At 50.3% G+C, this 26,531-nt stretch overlaps 1 protein-coding gene across 5 annotated transcripts in view; it reads right to left on the bottom strand.

Moving 5' to 3' along the window:
* Positions 1-26,531, bottom strand: part of sgsm3 (small G protein signaling modulator 3) — a 101,297-nt gene that overhangs the window by 47,313 nt on the left and 27,453 nt on the right. For all 5 annotated transcript variants that reach the window (XM_078430544.1, XM_078430546.1, XM_078430547.1 and 2 more), the window contains 5 exons: positions 25,450-25,557; positions 23,252-23,395; positions 15,056-15,251; positions 13,110-13,255; positions 5,106-5,201 (listed from right to left, as the gene is read on the bottom strand). In XM_078430544.1, the coding sequence (XP_078286670.1) occupies positions 5,106-5,201; positions 13,110-13,255; positions 15,056-15,251; positions 23,252-23,395; positions 25,450-25,557 (690 nt within the window). The remainder of the gene's footprint in view (positions 1-5,105; positions 5,202-13,109; positions 13,256-15,055; positions 15,252-23,251; positions 23,396-25,449; positions 25,558-26,531) is intronic.

Below are 26,531 nucleotides of genomic sequence, written 5' to 3'. Positions count from 1 at the left end.
AGCGGTAGAGTTGCTGCCTTATAGCACCAGAGACCCGGGTTGGATCCTGACTACGGGTGCTGTCTGTACGGAGTTTGTACGTTCTCCCCGTGACCTGCGTGGGTTTTCACCGGGATCTCCAGTTTCCTCCCACACTCCAAAGACGTGCATGTTTGTCGGTTAATTGGCTCGGTATAAATGTAAACTGTCCCTAGTGTGTGTAGGATCGCATTGGTGTGTGGGGATCGCTGATTGGCGTGGGCTTGGTGGGCTGAGAGGCCTGTTTCCGCGCTGTATCTCTAAACTAAGCTACATTTGTGCCAGCGACAGCACATCCCACCACCAGTCACGTCTACCTCTCCCCACCTCGTTCTGCCTCCTGCAGGGACCACTCTCTCGAGGACTCCCTGGTTTGCTCATCCCTCCCTCCCCATCCATCCCATCCCTTCCCCTCCCCAGGCACTTGATCTCCCAATTGCTGGCCATTTTGATTCCCCTTCCCATAACCCGCATCAACATGTCTGCCTTTGGCCTCCTGCACTGCCAGGTACGGAGGTGTGACAACACACACCTCCAGATTCAGGGACAGTTTCTTCCCAGCTGTTATCAGGCAACTGAACCATCCTACCACAACCAGAGAGTAGTGTTGAACTACTATCTACCTCATTGGTGACCCTCGGACTATCCTTGATCGGACTATGCTGGCTTTACCTCGCACTAAACATTATTCCCTTATAATGTATCTGTGCACTGTAAATGGCTCGATTGTTTTGACTTTCTGCTGACTGGTTAGCACGCAACAAAAGCTTGTACATTGGTACACGTGACAATAAACTAAACGAAACTAGAAGGTGAGGTTCCAGGCGAACAGCACCTCCTATTCTGCCTGGGTGGTCTACAACCCATCGGTATCAGCATTGAATTCTCCAATTTCAGGTAACCTGCAACACGGTGGGCGGTCACGGTGGCACAGCGGTAGTGTTGCTGCCTCACAGCGAATGCAGCGCCGGAGACCCCGGTTCGATCCCGACTACGGGTGGTGCCTGTACGGAGTTTGTACGTTCTCCCCGTGACCCGTGTAAGTTTTCTTCGCGATCTTCAGTTTCCTCCCACACTCCAAAGACGTGCAGGTTTGTAGGTTAATTGGCTTGGTAAATGTAGAAATTGTCCCCAGTGTATTGTGTGTGTAGGATAGTGTTAGTGTGCGGGGATCGCTGGGCGGCGCGGACCTGTTGGGCCGAAGGGCCTGTTTCCGCGCTGTATCTCTAAATCTAAACTAAACTAAACCTCTGTGCCTCTCTCGCTCTCTCCTTCTGATCTACCCAAGACCTCTAGGGGGCAGCACAGAGGCACAGCAGTAGAGTTCGAGAACTAGGTAGGACTTCTAGGGTGGTTAACTCTGGGTTGCTTCCAGTACCTCTGCTAGTGAGGGCAGGAACAGGGACATAGGGGATCTGAATGTGTGGCTGAGGGGTTGGTGCAGGGGGCAGGGAGTTAGATTTCTGGATCACTGGAATCTCTTCTGGGGCAGGGGTGAATTGTACAAAAGGGACGGGTTGCACCTTAATTGGAGGGGGGCTGACATTCTGGCAGGCAGGTTTGCTAGTGCTGCACGGGTGGGTTTAAACTAAACAGTGGGGTGGGGTGGAGTCAACAACGTGGAAGTGTACGTGTACAGCTAACGGGAAAGAGAGTGCAGGAAAGGTCACGTTTAAACTAACAAGGCAGGGGGATGGGACCCAATGCAAGGAGACAGAGGGCCATAAAAGGAGGACAGATGCAAAAGGCAGAAGGGAAATAAGAAAAACTAACCTGAAAGCTGTGTGCCTCGATGCGAGGAACATTCGAAATAAGGTGGCTGAATTGAATGCACAGTTGGTAGTTAATGGATATGATATAGTTGGAATTACAGAGACATGGCTCCAGGGTGACCAAGGCTGGGAGGTAAACATGCAGGGGTATTCCATATTCAGGAAGGATCGACAGAAAGGAAGAGGAGGTGGGGTGGCATTGCTGGTTAAAGAGGAGAGTAATGCAATAGCAAGGAGAGACATTAGCTTGGAAGCTGTAGAATCGGAATGGGTAGAACTGCGAAATAGCCATGGGCTGAAAACGCTTGTTGGAGTTGTATACTGAGCACTAAACAGCAGTAGGGAGGTTGGGGATAGCATCAAGAAGGAAATTAGGGATGCATATAGCAAAAGTACAGCAGTTATCATGGGTGACTTTAATCTACATATAGATTGGGCACCAAATTGGTAGCAGCGCTGAGGAGGAGGATTTCCTGGAATGTATACGACGGGGTAGGTTTTTAAACCAATATGTAGAGGAACTGACTAGAGGACAGGACATCCTCGACTGGGTATTGTGTAATGAGGAAGGATTAGGTAGCGATCTTGTTGTGCAAGGCCCCTTGGGCAACAGTGACCATAATATGGTGGAATTCTACATTGGTTAATTGAGAGAGTGACACGGTTAATTCAGAGACTATAGACAATAGACAATAGGTGCAGGAGGAGGCAATTCGGCCCTTTGAGCCAGTTCAATGTGATCATGGCTGATCATTCTCAATCAGTACCCCGTTCCTGCCTTCTACCCATACCCTGACTAGACAATAGACAATAGACAATAGGTGCAGGAGTAGGTCCAGAACTTGAAGAAAGGAGACTTTGAAGGTATGAGATGGGAATTGGCTAGGATAGACGGGCAAATTATACTTAAAGGGTTGACGGTGGAGATGCAATGGCAAAGATTTAAAGACCGCATGGATGAACTCCAGAAATTATTCATCCCAGTCTGGCAAAAAAATTAAACGGGGTGGCTGACGAGGGAAGTCAAGGAAGAGGCATATAAATTGGCCAGAAGCGGCAAACCAGAGGACTGGGAGAAATTTAGAACTCAACAGAGAACAAAGGGGTTAATTAAGAGGGGGGGGGGGGGGGGGAGCATGCAAGAAAGCTTGCAGGGAATATATGAACTGACTGCCAATGTTTCTATAGGTATGTAAAAAGGGAAAGATTCGTGAAGACAAATGTAGGTCCCTTACAGTCAGAGACAGGTGAATTTATAATGGGAAACAAGGAAATGGCAGAACAGTTAAACGAGTACTTTGGTTCTGTCTTCACTGAGGAAGACACAAACAATCTCCGGAAATACTAGGGGACTGAGGATGTAGTGGGAGGGAGGAAAAGAAGGGAATCCACATTAGACAGAAAATGGTGTTAGGTAAACAGTTGGGACTGAAGGCAGACAAATCTCCAGGGCCTGATGGTCTGCATCCCAGAGAACTCAAGGAGGTGGTCCTAGCAATCATGGATGCATTGGTGATCATTTTCCAACGTTCTCTCGACGTTGGATCAGTTCCTATAGCCAATATAACTCCACTTTTTGAGAAAGGAGAGAGAGGGGAAACAGGGAATTATAGACCAGTTAGCCTTACATGGGTAGTGGGGAAGATGCTGGAGTCGATTATTAAAGATGTTATAGCAGGGCATTTAGAAAGCAGTGATGGGATCGGTCAAAGTCAGCATGGATTTATGAAGGGGAAATCATGCTTGACTAATCTTCTGGAATTTTTTGAGGATGTAACATGGAGAATGTAGACAGTGGATGTGATGTATCTGAACTTTCAAAAATCCTTTGAAAGTCCAGTGACTATTGGGGTGCCACAAGGCTCGGTGCTGGGACCCCAGTTGTTTACAATATATATTAACGATTTAGACAAGGGAATTAAATGTAACATCTCTAAGTTTGCAGATGACACAAAGCTGGGTGGCAGTGTGAGCTGTGAGGAGGATGCTATGAGGCTGCAGGGTGACTTGGACAGGTTGGGTGAGCGGGCAGATGCAGTATATATAATGTGGATGAATGTGAGGTTATCCACTTTGATGGCAAGAACAGGAAGGCAGATTATTATCTGAATGGTGTCAGATTAGGAAAAGGGGAGGTGCAACGAGACCTGGGTGTGCTTGTACATCAGTCACTGAAAGTAAGCATGCAGGTACAGCAGGTAGTGAAGAAAGTTAATGGCATGTTGGCTTTCATTGCGAGAGGATTTGAGTTTAGGAACAAGGAGGTCCTACTGCAGTTGTACAGGGCCCTGGTGAGACGGCACCTGGAGTATTGTGTGCAATTTTGGTCTCCTAATTTGAGGAAGGATATTCTTGCTATTGAGGGAGTGCAGCGTAGGTTCGCCAGGTTAATTCCCGGGATGGCGAGACTGACATATGATGAAAGAATGGGTCGATTGGGCTTGTATTCACTGGAATTTAGGAGGAGAGAAGATCTTATAGAAACATATAAAATCCTTAGCGGATTGGAAAGGCTAGACGCAGGAAGATTTTTTCCGAAGTTGGGGGAGTCCAGAACCAGGGGCCACAGTTTAAGAATAAGGGGTAGGCCATTTAGAACGGAGATGAGGAAAAACGTTTTCAGTCAGAGAGTTGTGAATCTGTGGAATTCTCTGCCTCAGAAGGCAGTGGAGGCCAATTCTCTGAATGCATTCAAGAGAGAGCTAGATAGAGCTCTTAAGGATAGCGGAGTCAGAGGGTATGGGGAGAAGGCAGGAACGGGTACTGATTGAGAATGATCAGCCATGATCGCATTGAATGGCGGTGCTGGCTCGAAGGGCCGAATGGCCTCCTCCTGCACCTATTTTTATTTTAAAAGGGGGGAGGCCATTTAGGACTGAGATGAGGAAAAGCTTTTTCACCCAGAGAGTTGTGAATCTGTGGAATTCTCTGCCACAGAAGGCAGTGGATGCCAATTCATTGGATGTTTTCAAGAGAGAGAGTTAGATTTAGCTCTTAGGGCTGAGGGAATCAAGGGATATGGGAAAAAAGCTGGAACGGGGGACTGAATTTGGACAATCAGCCATGATCATATTGAATGGCGGTGCTGGCTCAAAGGACCGAATGGCCTCCTCCTGCACTTATTTTCTATGTTTCTATGTTACTGCGTCACAGCGCCAGAGACTCGGGTTTGATCGTGACTACGGGTGCTGTCTGTACGATGTCACCCCCTGTTACGGGCTTGTCCTTCACCCATGAACACTAAGCAATCGCAGGAGGAGGTAGGCCGGAGCCACCCCGCCTGGGCCCGGTGGTACGGTACATGCATCACTCTACCTTGATAAGCGAGTCGGCATCTTGGATCTGCGATGGGATGTCTGACAGCGTGTTGAAGATGGACGCTGAATTTTCCGACTGGATGAGCTCCTCTTCCTGAAATACAAGCAACAAGTTTCAGTTTATGAAGCATCTCAGAGTGCACTCCACTCATCTTGCCCACTGCACTTGTGGCTGCATCTCAGATAACCAATATGCCAGCCTTGGGGGGGCCGCACGGTGGCGCGGAGGTAGAGTTGCTGCCTCACAGTGCCAGGGATCCGGGTTCCATCCCCACTACGGATGCTGCCTGTACGGAGTTTGTACGTTCTCCCCGTGACCTGCGTGGCTTTTCTCCGGGTGCCCCGGTTCCCTCCCACACTCCAAAGACGTACAGGTTTGTCGGTCATTTGGCTTCACATAAATCGTAAACTGTCCCCAGTGTGTAAGATAGCGCTCGTGAACGGGGTGATCGTGGTCGGTGCGGACTAGGTGGGCTGAAGGGCCTGCTTCCACGCTGTATCTCCAAAGTCTAAATTAATGCAATGATATCAAAAGAACGACTGAATAAATGGAGGCAAAAGGAACTGCAGATTCTGGAATCTTGATCCACACACAAAGTGCTGGAGTAACTTGGAGTGTAGGAAAATAACTGCAGATGCTGGTACAAATCGAAGGTATCACAAAATGCTGGAGTAACTCAGTGGGTCAGGCAGCATCTCTGGAGAGAAGGAATGGATACACAAAATGCTGGAGTAACTAAGTAACTCAGTCTGCAGAAGGGCCTCGACCCGAAACGTCACCCATTCCTTCTCTCCAGAGATGCTGCCTGACCCGCTGAGTTACTCCAGCATTTCGTAATACCTTCGGAGTAACTTGGAGGTTAAGGTAGCATCTGTGGAAGGAATGGACAGGCAACGTTTCGGGTTGAGTCTGAATGATGGGCCTCGACCCGAAAAGTGGCCGATTCATTCCCTTCGCAAATGTGCCTGGTCTGCTGAGTTACTCCAACACTCTGCGCTCATAACTGACCCAATGACCAGTTGGGCATGTTTTGCTTATGCATCTTCAGAGAGAAATAATACTCTGAATATCAATAAAACTCTCTGAGCAACCTCATGCCGTACAGTGGGCTCAGATATGACCTGGTATGTAGTGCTGCACCATAGAGAGCATCCTAACACATGGCATCCCTGTGTGGTACCTCAGCTGCACGGAGGCAGAGAGGAAAGCTCTTCAGCGGGTAGTGCATAGAGCTCAGAGGACCATCGGAACACAGCTACCAGCCTTGGAGGGCATCTACAACACACGATGCCTCAGAAAAGCCACCAGCATCCACAAAGACTCTTCACACCCCTGCAACAGTCTGTTCAAACTCCTTCCACCGGGCAGACGATACAAGGCCTTCTACGCCCGCACCTCCAGACTCAGGAACAGCTTCATCCCCAGGGCCATAGCTGCTATGAACCGGACCTGCTGAGCCGGATGGTCACATCGCACAGTGAACCGGCACAGATCTACTTGCACTTTATTCTGTTTTAAAACTGTTACAATTTGTTTCATTGGGTTGTTTAAATGAATACTGACTAGCTAATTAAATTATTGCATCGTATGGGAGGCGCATTCCCAATCTCGTTGTACGCCTGTACAATGACAATAAAGATATATTGTATTGTATTGTATTGTATTGTATTGTAGCGGTAGCTTTTTAGGTGTCAGAGCTGTCACTGGTGCCGGAACGGCTGCTGTTAAATTCTCCGCGAGTTAAATTTTCAACTCCCCGCTGTTTGTGTTGCCTTTTATTTACAGATGTGTCAGAGCGGCGCTCCGGTGAGCTCCAGCATAACTGCACTCCTGCTGGTGTGTTTAGCCTTGCATATATTTCATTTTGAATAGAAGAGGTTTCGTTTAGTTGAGAGATACAGCGCAGAAACAAGTCCCCACCGGCCCTCTGAGTCCGCGATCCCCAGCACATTAACACTCTCCTACACACACTAGGGACAAGTTTTACATTTATACCAATTAACCTTCAAACCTGTACGTCTGTGGTGTGTGGGAAGAAACTAGAAGATCTCGGAGAAAACCCACGCAGGTCACGGGGAGAATGTACAAACTCCGTACAGACAGCACCCGTAGTCAGGATCGAACTGCAAAGTTCTTCCAGCAATTTATCTTTTGTTCCAAATTCAGGCATTTGCAGTTTCTTGTGTCTCACTTTCAACTTAACTTAGTATAACATCTTTAAAAAAGTGACTCAAAAAAGATTTGAGATGTCAATTCAAACTCATCTCAGCGATTTAGGACTGTGATGAGGAAAAACTTTTTCACCCAGAGAGTCGTGAATCTGTGGAATTCTCTGCCACAGAAGACAGTGGAGGCCAATTCACTGGATGTTTTCAAGAGAGACTTGGATATAGCTCTTAGGGTTAACGGAATCAAGGGATATGAGGAGAAAGCAGGAACGGGGTACTGATTTTGGATGATCAGCCATGATCATACACAATGGCAGTGCTGGCTTGAACGGCTGAATGACCTCCTCCTGCATCTATGTTTCTATAAATTGCATCCAATTGCCTGGGAAATCTGCCAAGTGCTGAGGGTGCAAGGTTATCAGGAGGTTTACTGTAACTTACAGAACTCCTGCAGTGATAGGAGACTGAGGAAGGGTCCAGACTCAAAACGTGACCTATCTTTTTTCTCCAAAGATGCTATATGGTACAGTTAAAAATAATAGTGAACCTAACTCAAAGTTTTCTGCCGTTTATGGAACGGGGTAAGGATGTACCAGGAGACTCGATGGCGACAGTGTGGCCTTGGCGGTAGTGGGGCCTTGGCGGTAGTGGGGCCTTGGCGGCAGTGGGGACTTGGCGGCAGTGGGGCCTTGGCGGCAGTGGGGCCTTGGCGGCAGTGTGGCCTTGGTGGTAGTGGGGTCTTGGCGGCAGTGTGGCCTTGGTGGTAGTGGGGTCTTGGCGGCAGTGGGGCCTTGGCGGCAGTGGGGCCTTGGTGGTAGTGGGGTCTTGGCGGCAGTGGGGCCTTGGCGGCAGTGGGGCCTTGGTGGTAGTGGGGCCTTGGCGGCAGTGGGGCCTTGGCGGCAGTGGGGCCTTGGTGGTAGTGGGGCCTTGGCGGCAGTGGGGCCTTGGCGGCAGTGGGGCCTTGGCGGCAGTGGGGCCTTGGCGGCAGTGGGGCCTTGGCGGTAGTGGGGCCTTGGCGGCAGTGGGGCCTTGGCGGCAGTGAGGCCTTGGCGGCAGTGGGGCCTTGGCGGCAGTGGGGCCTTGGCGGCAGTGGGGCCTTGGCGGCAGTGGGGCCTTGGCGGCAGTGGGGCCTTGGCGGCAGTGGGGCCTTGGCGGCAGTGGGGCCTTGGCAGCAGTGGGGCTTTGGCAGCGGCGGTTGACTCGGCGGCAACGGGAGCCTAGGTGGTGGAGCCTCGTGGTCGATGAGCGCGAGGGGGGAGGGGAGACAATGGGGACCCGGCGTGTGGGGACAGCCGTGAAGAACAATGGCAACCTGGCGTGGGGGGGGGGGGGGCTGCTGCGAGGGGCGGTGGGAGAACATAGGGGGACTCGGTTTGGGCGAGGCACTCGAGTTTAGAAAGTGGCCTTTTTGCAAGTCCAGATACACCACATCCACTGGCTCACCCTTATCCATCTCCGGAGAAAACGGATGGGTGGCGTTTCAGCTCGGGACCCTTCCTTTCCGGAGATGCTGCCTGACCAGCTGAGTCACTCCAGCGCTTTATGCCTATCTATGGTATAAACCAGCATCCGCAGTTCTTTGTTTATCTATATATATATATATACACACGCACACATATATATAATATATATATATAGGAAAGAACTGCAGATGCTGGTTTAAATCAAAGGTAGGCACAAAATGCTGGAGTAACTCAGCGGGTCAGGCAGCATCTCTGGAGAGAAGGAATGGGTGACGTTTCGGGTTGAGACCCTTCTTCAGATACATATATAAATATATAAATACATGCATACACACACATACATGCACACACACACACATATATAAACACACATATATACATACAGACACACACACACATATGTACATACAGGCACACACACACATATGTCTGAAGAAGGGTTTTGACCCGAAACATCACCCATTCCTTCTCTCCTAGATGCTGCCTGACCTGCTGAGTTACTCCAGCATTTTGTGACACCTTCGATTTGTACCAGCATCTGCAGTTATTCTCCTACACACACATATATATATATTTTTGTATAAGTATTTATTCATATATGTTTTTATATAAATTTACAGCCATAAATGTTGTTTAAAAAACAGAATGTGCTAGAGTAACTTTATTCTGTAAACCAGCATCAGCTGTTCCTAGTGTTAAAACAAATTTAGTCTAGTTTCGATACAGCATGAAAATAGGAAATCCTTATGGCCACAGGAAGAACGTGCAAACTCCACACAGACAGCACCCGAAGTCAGGATTGACTGGTGTGTTGAGGCAGCAGCACTCAACACAGGGATGGCATGGTGGTGCAGCGGTAGAGCTACTGCCCCACAGCACCAGAGACCTGGGCTTGATCCTGACTGTTTGTGTCCTTGTCTGTACAGGGTTTGTACGTTCTCCTTGTGACCACGTGGGTTTTCTCCGGGTGCTCCGGTTTCCTCCCACACTCCAAAGATGTACAGATTTGTAGATTTATTGGCTTGGTGTAATTGTAAATTGTCCCGAGTGTGTTTAGGACAGTAGTAATGTGCCGGTCAGTGCGGACTCGGTGGTAATGTGCCGGTCAGTGCGGACTCGGTGGTAATGTGCCGGTCGGTGTGGACTCGGTGGTAATGTGCCGGTCAGTGCGGACTCGGTGGTAATGTGCCGGTCGGTGTGGACTCGGTGGTAATGTGCCGGTCAGTGCGGACTCGGTGGTAATGTGCCGGTCAGTGCGGACTCGGTGGTAATGTGCCGGTCGGTGCGGACTCGGTGGTAATGTGCCGGTCGGTGCGGACTCGGTGGTAATGTGCCGGTCGGTCAGTGCGGACTCGGTGGTAATGTACCGGTCGGTCAGTGTGGACTCGGTGGTAATGTGTCGGTCAGTGCGGACTCGGTGGTAATGTGCCGGTCGGTCAGTGCGGACTCGGTGGTAATGTGCCGGTCGGTCAGTGCGGACTCGGTGGTAATGTACCGGTCGGTCAGTGCGGACTCGGTGGTAATGTGTCGGTCAGTGCGGACTCGGTGGTAATGTGCCGGTCGGTCAGTGCGGACTCGGTGGTAATGTGCCGGTCGGTCAGTGCGGACTCGGTGGTAATGTGCCGGTCGGTCAGTGCGGACTCGGTGGTAATGTGCCGGTCGGTGCGGACTCGGTGGTAATGTGCCGGTCGGTCAGTGCGGACTCGGTGGTAATGTGCCGGTCGGTGCGGACTCGGTGGTAATGTGCCGGTCGGTCAGTGCGGACTCGGTGGTAATGTACCGGTCGGTCAGTGCGGACTCGGTGGTAATGTGCCGGTCGGTGCGGACTCGGTGGTAATGTGCCGGTCGGTCAGTGCGGACTCGGTGGTAATGTGCCGGTCGGTCGGTGCGGACTCGGTGGTAATGTGCCGGTCGGTCGGTGCGGACTCGGTGGTAATGTGTCGGTCGGTCAGTGCGGACTCGGTGGTAATGTGCCGGTCGGTCGGTGCGGACTCGGTGGTAATGTGCCGGTCGGTCAGTGCGGACTCGGTGGTAATGTGCTGGTCGGTGCGGACTCGGTGGTAATGTGCCGGTCGGTGCGGACTCGGTGGTAATGTGCCGGTCGGTCAGTGCGGACTCGGTGGTAATGTGCCGGTCGGTGCGGACTCGGTGGTAATGTGCCGGTCGGTCAGTGCGGACTCGGTGGTAATGTGCCGGTCGGTCAGTGCGGACTCGGTGGTAATGTGCCGGTCGGTCAGTGCGGACTCGGTGGTAATGTGCCGGTCGGTCGGTGTGGACTCGGTGGTAATGTGCCGGTCGGTGTGGACTCGGTGGTAATGTGCCGGTCGGTCGGTGCGGACTCGGTGGTAATGTGCCGGTCAGTGCGGACTCGGTGGTAATGTGCCGGTCGGTGTGGACTCGGTGGTAATGTGCCGGTCGGTCGGTGCGGACTCGGTGGTAATGTGCCGGTCGGTCGGTGCGGACTCGGTGGTAATGTGCCGGTCGGTCGGTGTGGACTCGGTGGTAATGTGCCGGTCGGTCAGTGCGGACTCGGTGGTAATGTGCCGGTCGGTCAGTGCGGACTCGGTGGTAATGTGCCGGTCGGTCAGTGCGGACTCGGTGGTAATGTGCCGGTCGGTGTGGACTCGGTGGTAATGTGCCGGTCGGTCGGTGCGGACTCGGTGGTAATGTGCCGGTCGGTCAGTGCGGACTCGGTGGTAATGTGCCGGTCGGTGTGGACTCGGTGGTAATGTGCCGGTCGGTCGGTGCGGACTCGGTGGTAATGTGCCGGTCGGTCAGTGCGGACTCGGTGGTAATGTGCCGGTCGGTGTGGACTCGGTGGTAATGTGCCGGTCGGTCGGTGCGGACTCGGTGGTAATGTGCCGGTCGGTCGGTGCGGACTCGGTGGTAATGTGCCGGTCGGTCAGTGCGGACTCGGTGGTAATGTGCCGGTCGGTGCGGACTCGGTGGTAATGTGCCGGTCGGTGTGGACTCGGTGGTAATGTGCCGGTCGGTCGGTGCGGACTCGGTGGTAATGTGCCGGTCGGTGTGGACTCGGTGGTAATGTGCCGGTCGGTCGGTGCGGACTCGGTGGTAATGTGCCGGTCGGTCAGTGCGGACTCGGTGGTAATGTGCCGGTCGGTGTGGACTCGGTGGTAATGTGCCGGTCGGTCGGTGCGGACTCGGTGGTAATGTGCCGGTCGGTCAGTGCGGACTCGGTGGTAATGTGCCGGTCGGTGTGGACTCGGTGGTAATGTGCCGGTCGGTCGGTGCGGACTCGGTGGTAATGTGCCGGTCGGTCGGTGCGGACTCGGTGGTAATGTGCCGGTCGGTCAGTGCGGACTCGGTGGTAATGTGCCGGTCGGTCGGTGTGGACTCGGTGGTAATGTGCCGGTCGGTGCGGACTCGGTGGTAATGTGCCGGTCGGTCGGTGCGGACTCGGTGGTAATGTGCCGGTCGGTCGGTGCGGACTCGGTGGTAATGTGCCGGTAGGTGTGGACTCGGTGGTAATGTGCCGGTCGGTGTGGACTCGGTGGTAATGTGCCGGTCGGTGTGGACTCGGTGGTAATGTGCCGGTCGGTCAGTGCGGACTCGGTGGTAATGTGCCGGTCGGTGTGGACTCGGTGGTAATGTGCCGGTCAGTCGGTGCGGACTCGGTGGTAATGTGCCGGTCGGTGTGGACTCGGTGGTAATGTGCCGGTAGGTGCGGACTCGGTGGTAATGTGCCGGTCGGTGTGGACTCGGTGGTAATGTGCCGGTCAGTGTGGACTCGGTGGTAATGTGCCGGTCGGTGCGGACTCGGTGGTAATGTGCCGGTCGGTGCGGACTCGGTGGTAATGTGCCGGTCGGTCAGTGCGGACTCGGTGGTAATGTGCCGGTCGGTGCGGACTCGGTGGGCCGATGGGACTGTTTCCGTGCTGTGTCTCTAAACTAAACTAAACAAATTGTTCATATATTTGAAATGAGAGTGAAAAGTGAAAGAAAATGTGCAAAAAGGACAATATGAGTTTAAAACACAATTAGAAACTATCTGTACAATTATCCCCCCATTGTCTTCAGACTTCGGAGGTGCAATAGGGAAACAGGCCCTTCGGCCCACCAAGTCCGCACTGCCCAGCGATACACTAACATTATCCGAACACTAGGAGCAATTTTGCAAATTTATGCAAGCCAATTAATCTACAAACCTGCACGTCTTTGGAGTGTGGGAGGAAACCGGAGCGCCCGGAGAAAACCCACGCAGGTCACGCAGGGGAGAACGTACAAACTCCGCACAGACAAGCACCCGTGGTCAGGATCAAACCGGGGTCTCTTGACGCTGTAAGGCAGCAACTCTACCGCTGAGCCACTGTGCCGCCCACAATCGCCGCTCCCTACAGCAGTAGGCATACCTTTAGCTTCAGCATTCCCAGGGTGATCTGGAAGAGCAGAACAGAGCCCTCGCAGAAGAATAAGTCCCAGACTCGGAGTAGGATGTGGATATGTATCACGCTGGCAAACGCTGTCAGGAACCAGTGCAGGGTGATCAACGACAGTTCTGTACATGACACAAAATAGGCGACTGTCAGAAGATTTAACACACTCAACTAAACCTGCAAGCCAAGGGGTAAAGGTAAATGAGTTTTACACTAACTGCAGGGCACCTTCCTTGTTCTCTAGGTGAAACCCCAACAAGAGAGCATTCACCTTGATCTAAAGATGGACACAAACAGCTGGAGTAACTCAGCGGGACAGGCAGCATCTCTGGAGAGAAGGGACGGGTGACTTTTCGAGTCGAGACCCTTCTTCAGACCCGAAACGTCACCCATCCCTTCTCTCCAGAGATGCTGCCAGTCCTGCTGAGTTACTCCAGCTGTTTATGTTCGGTTTAAACTGGCATCCGCAGTTCCTTCTTACACACCTTGATCTGAACCCAGAGAGATCAAAGCACCATCGCGTAAACATGACCACAGTCAGTCACAGGAGTTCATTTTTTGTGGACATTCTTTGAGCAGATAATTACAGCAGTTCGAGAACGAAGTGGAAAATTTGTTGAGAAGCAAACAAACAAAGTAACAGTGGGAAACACAATGGTGATCCAGCAAGTCTAGAAAAATACATCCCATTACACGGTACGACGTGTCCTCTTCTGAATATGTCCTCTTATGAAAGAACATTCAGTGGACAGAATAGGAAGAATGGAGTTGCTGCCTCACAGCACCAGAGACCCGGGTTCCATCCCGACTACGGGCGCTGTCTGTACAGAGTTTGTACGTTCTCCCCGTGACCTGCGTGGGTTTTCTCTGAAATCGTCGGTTTCCTCCCACACTCCAAAGACGTACAGGTTTGTAGATTAATTGGCTTGGTGTAAATGTAAGTTGTCCCTAGTGGGTGTAGGATAGTGTTAGTGCGTGGGGATCGCTGGTTGGTGCAGACCCGGTGGGCCGAAGGGCCTGTTTCTCTAAACTAAACTAAAACTAAAGAAAAGCAGGGAGCGAGGAAGGACTGTTGGGTTGTTTTGCACTTATTTTAATGCGAGAGGCCTGACAAGTAAGGCAGATGACGTCAGGGCGATAGACAGGTATGTGCGACTGGGGCGTTGTAGCCATTACAGAAACCTGGTTAAGAGAGGGACAGCACTGGCAGCTTAATGCTCCAGGGTACAGATGCTTCAGGAGAGATTGAAGTGGAGGTAAAAGAGGCGGAGGTGTTGACTCGCAGTGTAACATGAATTGTGCATGAAACTTTCCCCATCAGTCTGCCAAGTGAAAACAAGATGGCGCCCAACCCGGGCGACTATTTGCGTGCTAGCCACAGAAGCAGATCTGCAATCACATATTACAATCGCTCCACACTCTTAAATCTCTACTCCCACAGCAACATTTCTTCCCTTATCTTTACACTGTAGAGAGCCCGATTGTAATCATGTATTGTCTATCCGCTGACTGGTTAGCACTTTGATCGCCCGACTGGTTTGGGCGGTCACGGTGGCGCAGCGGTAGAGTTGCTACCTTACAGCGAATGCAGCACTGGAGACCCCGGTTCGATCCCAACTGTATGTACGTTCTCCCCGTGACCTGCGTGGGTTTTCTCCGAGATCTTCGGTTTCCTCCCACACTCCAAAGACGTACAGGCATGTAGGTTAATTGGCATGGTAAATGTAAAAATTGTCCTTAGTGTGTGTAGGATAGTGTTAGTGTGTGGGGATCGCTGGGTGGTGTGGACCCGGTGGGCCGAAGGGCCTGTTTCTGTGCTGTATCTCTAAACTAAACTAAAGTAAACTAAAAGCTTTGCACTGTACCTCGGTACACGTGACAGTAAACTAAACTGAAGACTGCGACTGGGTGAACACGCTTACCAATGTCGTGTTCCTGGAGGAGTTTGTCGAGTCGGGGAAGGTACTGTACGATCAGATGGCGGAGAACGCGCTGGTCAGTCTGCACGCCTAGTAGTGTGGTGCTGAAGTACGAAGCAGGAACCAGGTCCTCGATAATGGCACACATCATCCAGAAAGCATCCTCTTCCTCGAGAAACAGCAGCAAACAAGCTGCCACCTGCAGGAGCGAAAACAAGGCATTAAAAACCTCGCCGCAAACCTCGCTCGTAACGGCAGACACACAATGCTGGAGTAACTCAGCGGGTCAGGCAGCATCTCCGGAGAGAAGGAATGGGCAACGTTTCGGGTCGAGACCCTTCTTCAGACTGATTCAGACCCATTCCTTCTCTCCAGAGATGCTGCCTGACCCGCTGAGTTACTCCAGCATTTTGTATCTAGCTTCAATTTTATCCAGCATCTGCAGTTTTCTTTCCTAGTTCATAAGAGCAGAATTAGGCCATTAGGCCCACCGTCTACTCCGCCATTCAATCATGACTGATCTATCTCTCCCTCTCAACCTCCTTCTCCTGCCTTCTCCCTGTAATCTTCAACACCCGCACTAATCAACAATCTGTCAATCTCCGCCTTAAAAATCCCATTGACTTGGCCTCCACAGCCGTCTGTGGCAATGAATTCCACAGATTCACCACCCTCTGATAAAAGAGATTCCTTCAACTCGTTTCTAAAGGTACGTCCTTTTATTCTGAGGCTGTGGCCTCTAGTCCGAGACACTCCCACTGGTGGAAACATCCTCTCCACATCCACTCTATCCAGGCCTTTCACTATTCTGTACGTTTCAATGAGGTCCCCCCTCATCCTTCTCAACTCCAGCAAGTACAGGCCCAGTGCCCACAAACACTCATCATATGTTAACCCACTCATTCCTGCGATCATTCTCGTAAACCTCCTCTGGACCCTCTCCAATGCTAGCACGTCCTTCCTCAGTTATAGGGTCCAAAACTGCTCACAATGCGCCAAATGCAGTCTGACCAGCGCCTTATGAAGCCTCAGCATTACATCCCCGTTTCTGTATTGTAGCCCTCTTGAAATCAATGCTCGCATTGCATTATTAAGGGGTTGGACACGTTAGAGGCAGAAAACATGTTCCCAATGTTGGGGGAGTCCAGAACCAAGGGCCACAGTTTAAGAATAAGAATTAGCCCATTTAGAACAGAGATGAGGAAAAACTTTTTCAGTCAGAGAGTTGTGAATCTGTGGAATTCTCTGCCTCAGAAGGCAGTGGAGGCCAATTCTCTGAATGCATTCAAGAGAGAGCTAGATAGAGCTCTTAAGGATAGCGGAGTCAGGGGGTATGGGGAGAAGGCAGGAACGGGGTACTGATTGAGAATGATCAGCCATGATCACATTGAATGGCGGTGCTGGCTCGAAGAGCCGAATGGCCTCCTCCTGCACCTATTGTCTATTGTTTATTGCCTTCCTTACTACCAATTCTACTTGAAAATTAATTAAAATGCTGGTAAAGTTGAAGTTCAAGGGTTTAGTCGTCGAATGTACCGGATATGAACCGGAACAATGACATCCTTATCTGCTGCAGCTTTACAGGCACATTAGTTGCATCAACAACAACATTAAATACAGTACGTAAAGGTTATCAGTTATTTAAGTAAACCTGACCATAATGGTGCAAAACCCAAAGTACACAGAGCAAAGGTAGTGGTGCAAAGTGCATTGTGTGTCCGTGTTGATGAAGGGCTGTGGTTCGGGTTGTGCAGGGTGATTCAAGGACCTGATGGGACAAAGCAGTTCCTGAACCTGGAACACACGGTTCTCAGGCGCCCGGATCTCTTCTTCGTTGACTGGGCAATTGCCACCACTATTACCAGCTGCTTTCATTCTTGAACGTTCAAATCTCTGAACCAGTTCAGTTCCAGCCCAGCTTTATTGTCACGTGTGCTGGGGTACAGTGAAAAGCTAGACACAAAATGTTGGAGCAGCTTCTACAAGTAAATTGTCTTGTATACAAGTGTAGTGTGTCGTCTTTCTGCCGACTGGATAGCACGCAACCAAAAGCTTCTCACTGCTTGAGTTGGAAGGAACTAAAGATGCTGGTTTAAACCGAAGATGCTGGAGTAACTCAGCAGGTCAGGCAGCATCTCGGGAGAGAAGGAATGGGTGACGTTTCGGGTCGAGACCCTTCTTCAGACTGATGTCAGGGGGGCGGGACAAAGGAAGGATATAGGTGGAGACAGGAAGATAGAGGGAGATCTGGGAAGGAGGAGGGGAAGAGAGGGACAGAGGAACTATCTAAAGTTGGAGAAGTCGATGTTCATACCGCTGGGCTGCAAGCTGCCCAAGCACAATACGAGGTGCTGTTCCCCCAATTTCCATTGGGCCTCACTATGGCACTGGAGGAGGCCCATGACAGAAAGGTCAGACTGGGAGTGGGAGGGGGAGTTGAAGTGCTCAGCCACCGGGAGATCAGGTTGGTTAAGGCGGACTGAGCGAAGGTGTTGAGCAAAACGATCGCCGAGCCTGCGCTTGGTTTCGCCGATGTAAAGAAGTTGACATCTGGAGCAGCGGATACAATAGATGAGGTTGGAGGAGGTGCAGGTGAACCTCTTTGTCTCACCTGGAAAGACTGTTTGGGTCCTTGGATGGAGTTGAGGGGGAGGTAAAGGGACAGGTGTTGCATCTCCTGCGGTTGCAGGGGAAAGTGCCCGGGGATGGGGTGGTTTGGGTAGGAAGGGACGAGTGGACCAGGGAGCCCTCCCCTGACATCAGTCTGAAGAAGGGTCTCGGCCCGAAACATCACCCAATCCTTCTCTCCCGAGATGCTGCCTCACCCGCTGAGTTACTCCAGCTTTATATGCCTACCTTCGATTTAAACCAGCATCTGCAGTTTTTGTTCCTACAACCTCAGCCTGTAACTAGGATGGTGGTTTTGGCACAGAGTGAGTGTGGTGAAGAGGTGTGGAAGCTGAAAGAGGGCAATGAAACTGGACTCACGCTGATCCAGTGGTAATTAAGAGCTAGCATAAAACCATACCATTTTTGACAAATGAGGAAACAGAAAGAGATAAATGATCAATGTCTATGACATCTGATCAACCTGATACAATGATTCTGTTTCTTCCTGTGTAAATGCTGCCTGACCTGTTGAGTTACTTCAGCAGTTTCCCTATTTTCCATTTTCAGCATGTTCAGTTTTTCGTTTAGTTAAGAGATACAGTACGGAAACAGGCCCTTCGGCCCACCGGGTCCGCACCGACCAGCGATCTTGAGAAGGTCCAGAGACGAGCTGCCAGGTTTGTAACCGGTGACTATAGAAGGACCAGTAGTGTCACAGAAATGCTTCATGAACTCCCAATGGGACACCCTCCAAAGATGTCGTATAATAACCAGGCTGACTGCAGTCTACAAAGAAACCCACTCACTAGCTCCATCCAACATTGCCCATCGTTCATACAGTCGGAACAACGGACCAGGAACTCGACTAAACCAATCCCTGAATTATATAACCATCCAGCCCAACAAAGACTGTTTCCACTGTTCCCTGTACCCCAGAACCATCCCTGTTTGGAATCCTTTGCCACCGCACATAAAATCTGCTGCTGATAGTAAATCTTTTAAACTGTTGCTTGCAAACACTACATTTTAAATCTGCAACTTCATGCATGAGGGACTGCACGTTTATAGCCCAACAGCGGTGGCTGGTGCAGTGTCAACAAGACAAGACAAGACAGGTTCCCCGCACAGTAACACTACCCTGCACACACGAGAAACAATTTAACATTTACACCAAGCCAATTAACCTATGAACCTGCACGTCTTTGGAGTGTGGGAGGAAAAACAAAGATCTCGGAGAAAACCCGCGCAGGTCACGGGGAGAACGTACAAACTCCGTACAGACAGCACCCGTAGTCGGGATAGAACCCGGATCTCTGGCGCAGTGAGGCAACAACTCTACCGCTGCGCCACCGTGTCGTGTTCTACTTGACAATTGAGTATTTTACAGGAACATCTGTACCTGGCACTGGGCAGGAAAATAACTGCAGATGCCGTGACAAATCGAAGGTATCGCAAAATGCTGGAGTAACTCAGCGGGTCAGGCAGCATCCCTGGAGAGAGGGAATGGGCGACGTTTCGGTCGAGACCCGAAACCTCACCCATTCCTTCTCTCCAGAGTTGTACCTGGCACTGCTTCAGCTGCTCTAGATTCAAACCACGAATTGGAACTAATACTCCAAATGATGGCACCTCACACCACGTCTAAAGCTCACCTACTAACCGTGAGGGGCGGCTCAGTGTAACTGTGGGTAGAGCTGTAGAAACAAGCAACTGCAGTTGCTGGTTTACAAAGACACAGAGTGCTGGAGCAACTCAGTGGGTCATGCAGCATCTCTGGAAGACATGGATAGGTGACGTTCCCCACCCCAACCTCCCCACCCCACCACAAGTAGTCTGAAGAAGGGTCCCAACCCGAAACGTCACCTATCCCGTGTTCTCCAGAGATGCTAGAATGCTCGCATCTAGTTTCCGGGTGCTCCGGTTTCTCCCACACTCCAAAGACACACGTCTGTAAGTTAACTGGCTTCGGTTAAACTGGCTTCAGTCTGAAGAAGGGTCTCGACCCGAAACGTCACCCATTCCTTCTCTCCCGAGATGCTGCCTGACATGCTGAGTTACTCCAGCATTTTGCGAATAAAAACCTTCGGTTAAAATAAATTGTAAATTGTCCCCAGTGTGCAGTGCTAGTGTACGTGGGGGGGGGTCGCTGGTCGGCTCGGACGGTGGGCCCAAGGGCCTGTTTCCGCTCTGTATCTCTAAAGTCTAAGGGCGGCACGGTGGCGCAGCGGTAGAGTTGCTGCTTTACAGCGAATGCAGCGCCGGAGACTCAGGTTCGATCCTGACTACGGGTGCTGCACTGTAAGGAGTTTGTACGTTCTCCCCGTGACCTGCGTGGGTTTTCTCCGAGATCTTCGGTTTCCTCCCACACTCCAAAGACGTACAGGTATGTAGGTTAATTGGCTGGGTAAATGTAAAAATTGTCCCTAGTGGGTGTAGGATAGTGTTAATATACGGGGATCGCTGGGCGGCATGGACTTGGAGGGCCGAAAAGGCCTGTTTCCGGCTGTATATATATGATGATGATGATGAAGTCTATGCTGCCTGACTGGCTGAGTTACTCCAGCACTTTGTGTCTTTGTAGGTAGAGCTGCTGCCTCACGCCGGCACCAACAGCCTGACCTCCAGCACCATGTGGAGTTTGCACGTTCTTCCTGCGACCAGGTGTGTGTCCTCCGGGTACCTGCCACATCCCAACAACATGCTGGTACATAGACCAACTGGCTGTGGTAAATGGCCAGTGGTGCAGGAGGGCGTCGAGAGGACTGTGGGGAGTTCATGGGCACATGAGAGAGAGATTAGATGACAGGGAAGAAAGCAGAAGAGCACGATGGATGGATTGCCACAAGGGCTGGAATAGATGCAACAGGCCGAACGGCCTCCTCCTACGTCAGAATATGAGAAATATTAGGTGTATGGCTGTGCTTTAAGTTAATGGACTATATTTGTGGATTATTTTCTTGTGTGAGTTTTGGAATCGTTGGCTTGAGTTTGGCACTAACTTCCCACCTGCCAGCAGGGACAGCCAGCCAGCACCAGGCAGGCTCTCCAGAAGTTCAGAGCAGTGAAGAATGTCCTCAGTTTGCCCATCGGTTGATCTGCCCCTTGTTTAGTTTAGTTTAGAGATACAGGCCCTTCGGCCCACCGAGTCCAGTCAGAGAGTTGTGATTCTGTGGAATTCTCTGCCTCAGAAGGCAGTGGAGGCCTATTCTCTGAATGCATTCAAGAGAGAGTTAGATAGAGCTCTTAAGGATAGCGGAGTCAGGGGGTATGGGGAGAAGGCAGGAACGGGGTACTGATTGAGAATGATCAGCCATGATCACATTGAATGGTGGTGCTGGCTCGAAGGGACGAATGGCCTCCTCCTGCACCTATTGTCTATTGTCTATTGACCAGCGATGCCCACACACTAACATTATCCTACACACCAGGGACAATTTTTATAATTTTACCAAGCCAATCAACCCACAAATCTGTCCGTCTTTGGAGTGTGGCGGGAAACCAGAGCACCCGGAGAAAACCCACGCAGGTCACGGAGAGAACGTACAAACTCCGTACAGACAGCACTCGGGGTCAGGATGGCGCAGCGGTAGAGTTGCTGCCTTGCAGCGCCAGAGACCCGGGTTCCATCCCGACTACGGGTGCTGTCTGTACAGAGTTTGTACGTTCTCCCCGTGACTGCGTGGGTTTTCCCCGGGTGCTCTGGTTTCTTCCCACGCTCCAAAGGCATAGAGGTTTGTAGGTTAATTGGCTGGGTATAATTGTAAATTGTCCCTAGTGTGTAGGATAGTGTTAGTGTGCGGGGATCGCTGGTCGGCACAGACTCGGTGGGCCGAAGGGCCTGTTTCTGAGCTATATCTCTAAACTAAACTAAGCCTACTTGTCCATTTGACCTCTGAAGATTCATCACCATGCTCCTCACAGCCCACCACATCTCTGGGTTTTGGAGCATTTGCAAATTTGGCCACTGTGGTGCAAGTCTGACTCATGGGTATATATTTGGAAAAGCAGTAGTACCTGTTCCATGGAACTCCCCTGTGAACTTCCCTCTTTTACTTCTACTTCACAAAATGCTGGAGTAACTCAGCAGGTCAGGCAGCATCTCAGGAGAGAAGGAATGGGTGACGTTTCGGGTGGAGACCCTTCTTCAGACTCTTTTACTTCTACTATCTTTGCTAGCCAATGCATCTGCAGTCCCTTTAACTCTGCGACCTTCAATCCTAATGTCAACTCTGAAGCATCGCACCTTATCGCAACCTTCGATATTCAGTTTCACGTCCTTCACTGACCCCCCTCTCTGTTACTCTGCTACAAACACTACTGAGATTATAAAACACACCTCACCTGCAACTACTTCTATTGGTTTTCTCAAATTAACCTACACAATCAGGGCAGCACGGTGTCACAGCGTAGAGTTGCTGCCTCACAGTGCCACAGACCCGGGTTCCACGCTGACTACAGGTGCTGTGAGTGCGGAGATTGTACCTTCTCCCCGTGACCGCGTGGTTTTTCCCCGGGCGCTGTGGTAAAGGGATACATAATGTTTCGACTCGGGTCAAGTTGGAACCCTACCGTCAGTCTGAAGAAGGGTCCCGAACCACGTCACCTATCCATGTTTTCCACAGATGCTGCCTGACCCGCTAAGTCCAGCACTATGTGTCTTTTTTTGTAAACCAGCATCTGCAATTCCTTGCTTCGACGTAGTCACCAGTGTGCATGCCTACCAACCTCCCGACATCAAACTCCACTGAAGCTACATTTTGTGCATACCACGGGTGCTGTCTGTGTGGAGTTTGCACGTTCTCCCTGTGACCGCGTGGGTTTTCTCCGGGTGCTCCGGTTTCCTCCCACACTCCAAAGATGTATGGGTGTGAAGGTTAATTGGCTTTGGTAAAAATTGCAAACTGCCTCGAGTGTGTAGGATAGTGCTGGGGTACAGGGATGATTGCACAGAATGGCACAGTGGTGCAGGTGGTAGAGCTGCTGCTTCACAGTGCCACAGACCCAGGTAACATCCTGACCTTGGGTGCTGTCTGTGTGGAGTTTGCACCTTCCCCCTGAGACCATGTGGGTTTCCTCCGGGTGTTTCGCTTTCCTCCCACATCACAACGGCGTGCAGGTTGGGAGGTTTGTTGACCTCTGGACTCAGATGGGTCAGGACACCGGAAGGATAGTTTGTAACAGACAACAATGGAAGTCAGACGACAGGAAGGAATGGGAGCAAGTGAAGGAAATGACTGAATGTTAGGATTCTAGGAATGTAAACTTCCACCTATCACGCCAATAAGGGAAGGCAGTGGGGGGGAGGAGGAAGAAGGGATGAGTACTTTTTGTGACGTTGTCGGTGCCTTTGTGGCAATTCGTTTGTGTACTTTGTCTGCAAAAACAAAGAATTTCACTGCACCCAGCTGGGTGCAAGTGGCAATAAAGTATCATCATCATCACCATCATCATCATCAGCATCATCACCATCATCATCACTATCATCATCAGCAGCATCATCATCATCACCATCACCATCATCATCATCACCATTATCATCATCAAGATCATCATCAAGGACATCAAATATATGGAAACCGTGCCTCATACCATTCCAGTTCCCTGGCAGTATCCAATCTCTGGGTAGAGCCACGCCAGGCCACGCAGGATTCTCCGTAATCTTGGCACGCCAATGCTGTCCATATTGGAGAAGCAGGTGTTACTGGGCATGGTGCGGAGCAGGTCTTTCTCGATCTGAAACAAAGACATTGTCCATTCAGCAGCCACACTGGAACTCGGCTAATGTCAAAGATCACCTGCAGACCTTCAAGAAGACAGCAAGGGGTGTGGAGAGGTAGAATGCTGAGTGTTTAAAGTCATGTGCTATAATCATTCTGTGCTTTAAGGAAGGTTGAAACTGAGCATGTGTACTTTAGTCAGATTCTGCTCTCTGTTGTCAAAGGACAAATGGCAATCATAATGAATGAATGAATGAATGAATGAATGAATGGGTTTATTGGCCAAGTATGTACACATACAAGGAATGTGCCTTGGTGCATAATGCAATAAGGTAGAAAGGGTAACAGGACACTTGCTCATCTGTAACGGTGTGGAATTGGGCTGGGTCTTTCGGAGGTGCACGATGTATATTTGTTATAAGAACATTTGGAAGAATGAAAAAGTTCCAATGTGCACTAAACAAAACATCAGTAGGAAAATTCTGTATATAAGGAGCAGATGAATCTTTGTTCGTTGAACAATCTCCTAGATTGCTCTCAGTGATCACTGTATTTGGGGCTCTTAAATAAAGTCTTGATTGTCTTAGCTGATGTTTGTGTTGTGTTTTAAAGTTTTCTTTTACACTACCCAACCCAGACCTGACGGACTTAACGACAAACAAAGGCTTCTCTAAGTTCAGTTGGGTCAACTTGGGCAATGCAGATTAAGCAACTCACAACCCAAAGGTATAAACATTGAAATTTAATTTAATGTAAATTACAAAAGGGTGGCGCAGCGGTAGAGTTGCTGCCTTACAGCGAATGCAGCGCCGGAGACCCGGGTCAATCCCGACTACGGGTGCTGTCTGTACGGAGTTTGTACGTTCTCCCTGTGACCTGCGTGGGTTTTCTCCAAGATCTTCGGTTTCCTCCCACACTCCAAAGACGTACAGGGGTCGGGACCGCCCCCTCCCCTGACGTCAGTCTGAAGAAGGGTATCGACCCGAAACGTCACCCATTCCTTCTCTCCAGAGATGCTGCCTGATTTGCTGAATTACTCCAGCATTTTGTGAATAAATACCTTCGATTTGTACCAGCATCTGCAGTTATTGTGTTATAGAAACATAGAAAATAGGTGCGGGAGGAGGCCATTCGGCCCTTCGAGACAGCACCGCCATTCATTGTGATCATGGCTGATCATCCACAATCAGTAACCCGTGCCTGCCTTCTCCCCATATCCCATGATTCCACTTGCTCCAGAGCTCTATCCAACTCTCTTTTAAATCCATCCAGTGAATTGGCCTCCACTGCCTTCTGTGGCAGAGAATTCCACAAATTCACAACTCTCTGGGTGAAAAAGTTCCTTCTCACCTCAGCTTTTAATGGCCTCCCCTTTATTCTTAGACTGTGGCCCCTAGTTCTGGACTCCCCCAACATTGGGAACATTTTTCCTGCATCTAGCTTGTTCAGTCCTTTTATAATTTTATACGTCTCTATAAGATCCCCTCTCATCCTTCTAAACTCCAGTGAATACAAGCAGAGTCTTTCCAATCTTTCCTCATCTGACAGTCCCGCCATCCCAGGGATTAACCTGGTGAACCTTAGAGAGGGTCCAGAGGAGGTTTACATGAATGATCCCAGGAATGATTAGGTTAACGTATGATCAGCGTTTGAAGGCACTGAGCCTGTACTCGTTGGAGTTTAGAAGGATGAGGGGGACCTCATTGAAACTTATAGTGAGCAGTGAAAGGCCTAGATAGAGTGGATGTGGAGAGGATGGTTCCACTAGTGGGAGAGTCTAGGACCAGAGGCCACAGCCTCAGAATTAAAGGACGTACTATTAGAAAGGAAATGAGGAGGGATTTCTTTAGTCAGAGGGTGGTGAATCCGTGGAATTCATTGCCACAAACGGAGGTGGAGGCCAAGTCAATGGATATTTTTAAGGCAGAGACTGACAGATTCTTGATTAGTACGGGTATCAGTGGTTACGGGGCGAAGGCAGGAGAATGGGGTTGAGAGGGAGAGATGGATTAGCCATGTTACAGCGGAACTATCTGCACGTCGTCTCGTTATTTACTCTCACTCCATCACCTGTTTAGCTGCAAGGCCTCCATCGTTGGAGCTGTTTTTGACGATGTCACGGTACGAGGTTTCAGTATTTCGTTTCTTCTGTAGAGCTCCCGACAACCGCATCCACATCTGGGGAGAGACAAGCGCAATGAGAGAAACCGCAGCACCTCGAAATGAGCCGGGAAAATCAAAAAAGCAGCTATCTCTAGATTTAAGACCTGGGTTATAGGCTCATAATCATACAATGTGGAAACCCCCTTCGGACCAGCGTGCCCACATCTCATCCCATCTACACTAGTCCCACCTTCCTGCATTTGCACCAAATCCCTCTAAACCTCTCCCAACAAAAGTACCTGTTTAAATATTTCCTAAATTATGCAATATCCCCTGCCTCAACTACCTCCTCTGGCAGCTCGTACCATACACCCACCACCCTTCACGTAAAAAAGTTTTCCCTCAGCTTCCTATTAAATCTTTCCCCACTCAGTTTAAACACCCAGTCTGAAGAAGGGTCTCGACCCGAAACGTCACCCATTCCTTCTCTCCTGAGATGCTGCCTGACCCGCTGAGTTACTCCAGCATTTTGTGAAATAAATACCTTCAGTTTAAACACATAGTTTTCGATTCCCCTTCTCTGGGCAAGAGACTCTGTGCGTTTACCTGATCTATTCCTCTCAAGTTTTTGTACACCTCTATGAGATCACCCCTCATCCTCCTGTGCTCCAAGGAATAGAGTTCCAGCCTTCTCAACCTCTCCCTGTAGCTCACACCCTCTAGTCCTGGCAACATCTTCGTAAATATTCTCTGCTTCAGCTTTCCAGCTTGACAACATATTTCCAATAACATAATGTAAGAAAATAACTGCAGATGCTGGTACAAATCGAAGGTATTTATTCACAAAATGCTGGAGTAACTCAGCAGGTCAGGCAGTATCTCAGGAGAGAAGGAATGGGTGATGTTTCGGGTCGAGACCCTTCTTCAGTCTGATGTCAGGGGGGCGGGACAAAGGAAGGATATAGGTGGAGACAGGAAGATAGAGGGATAATAACATAATACTCCAAATGTGGTCTTACCAACTTCTTATAAAACTGCAACTTGACTTC

Source organism: Rhinoraja longicauda, chromosome 40 (genome assembly GCF_053455715.1).
Source record: "Rhinoraja longicauda isolate Sanriku21f chromosome 40, sRhiLon1.1, whole genome shotgun sequence".
NCBI lineage: Eukaryota > Metazoa > Chordata > Chondrichthyes > Rajiformes > Arhynchobatidae > Rhinoraja > Rhinoraja longicauda.
Note: the sequence above shows the minus strand (reverse complement) of the source record. Positions and strands in the feature narration are given on the sequence as shown.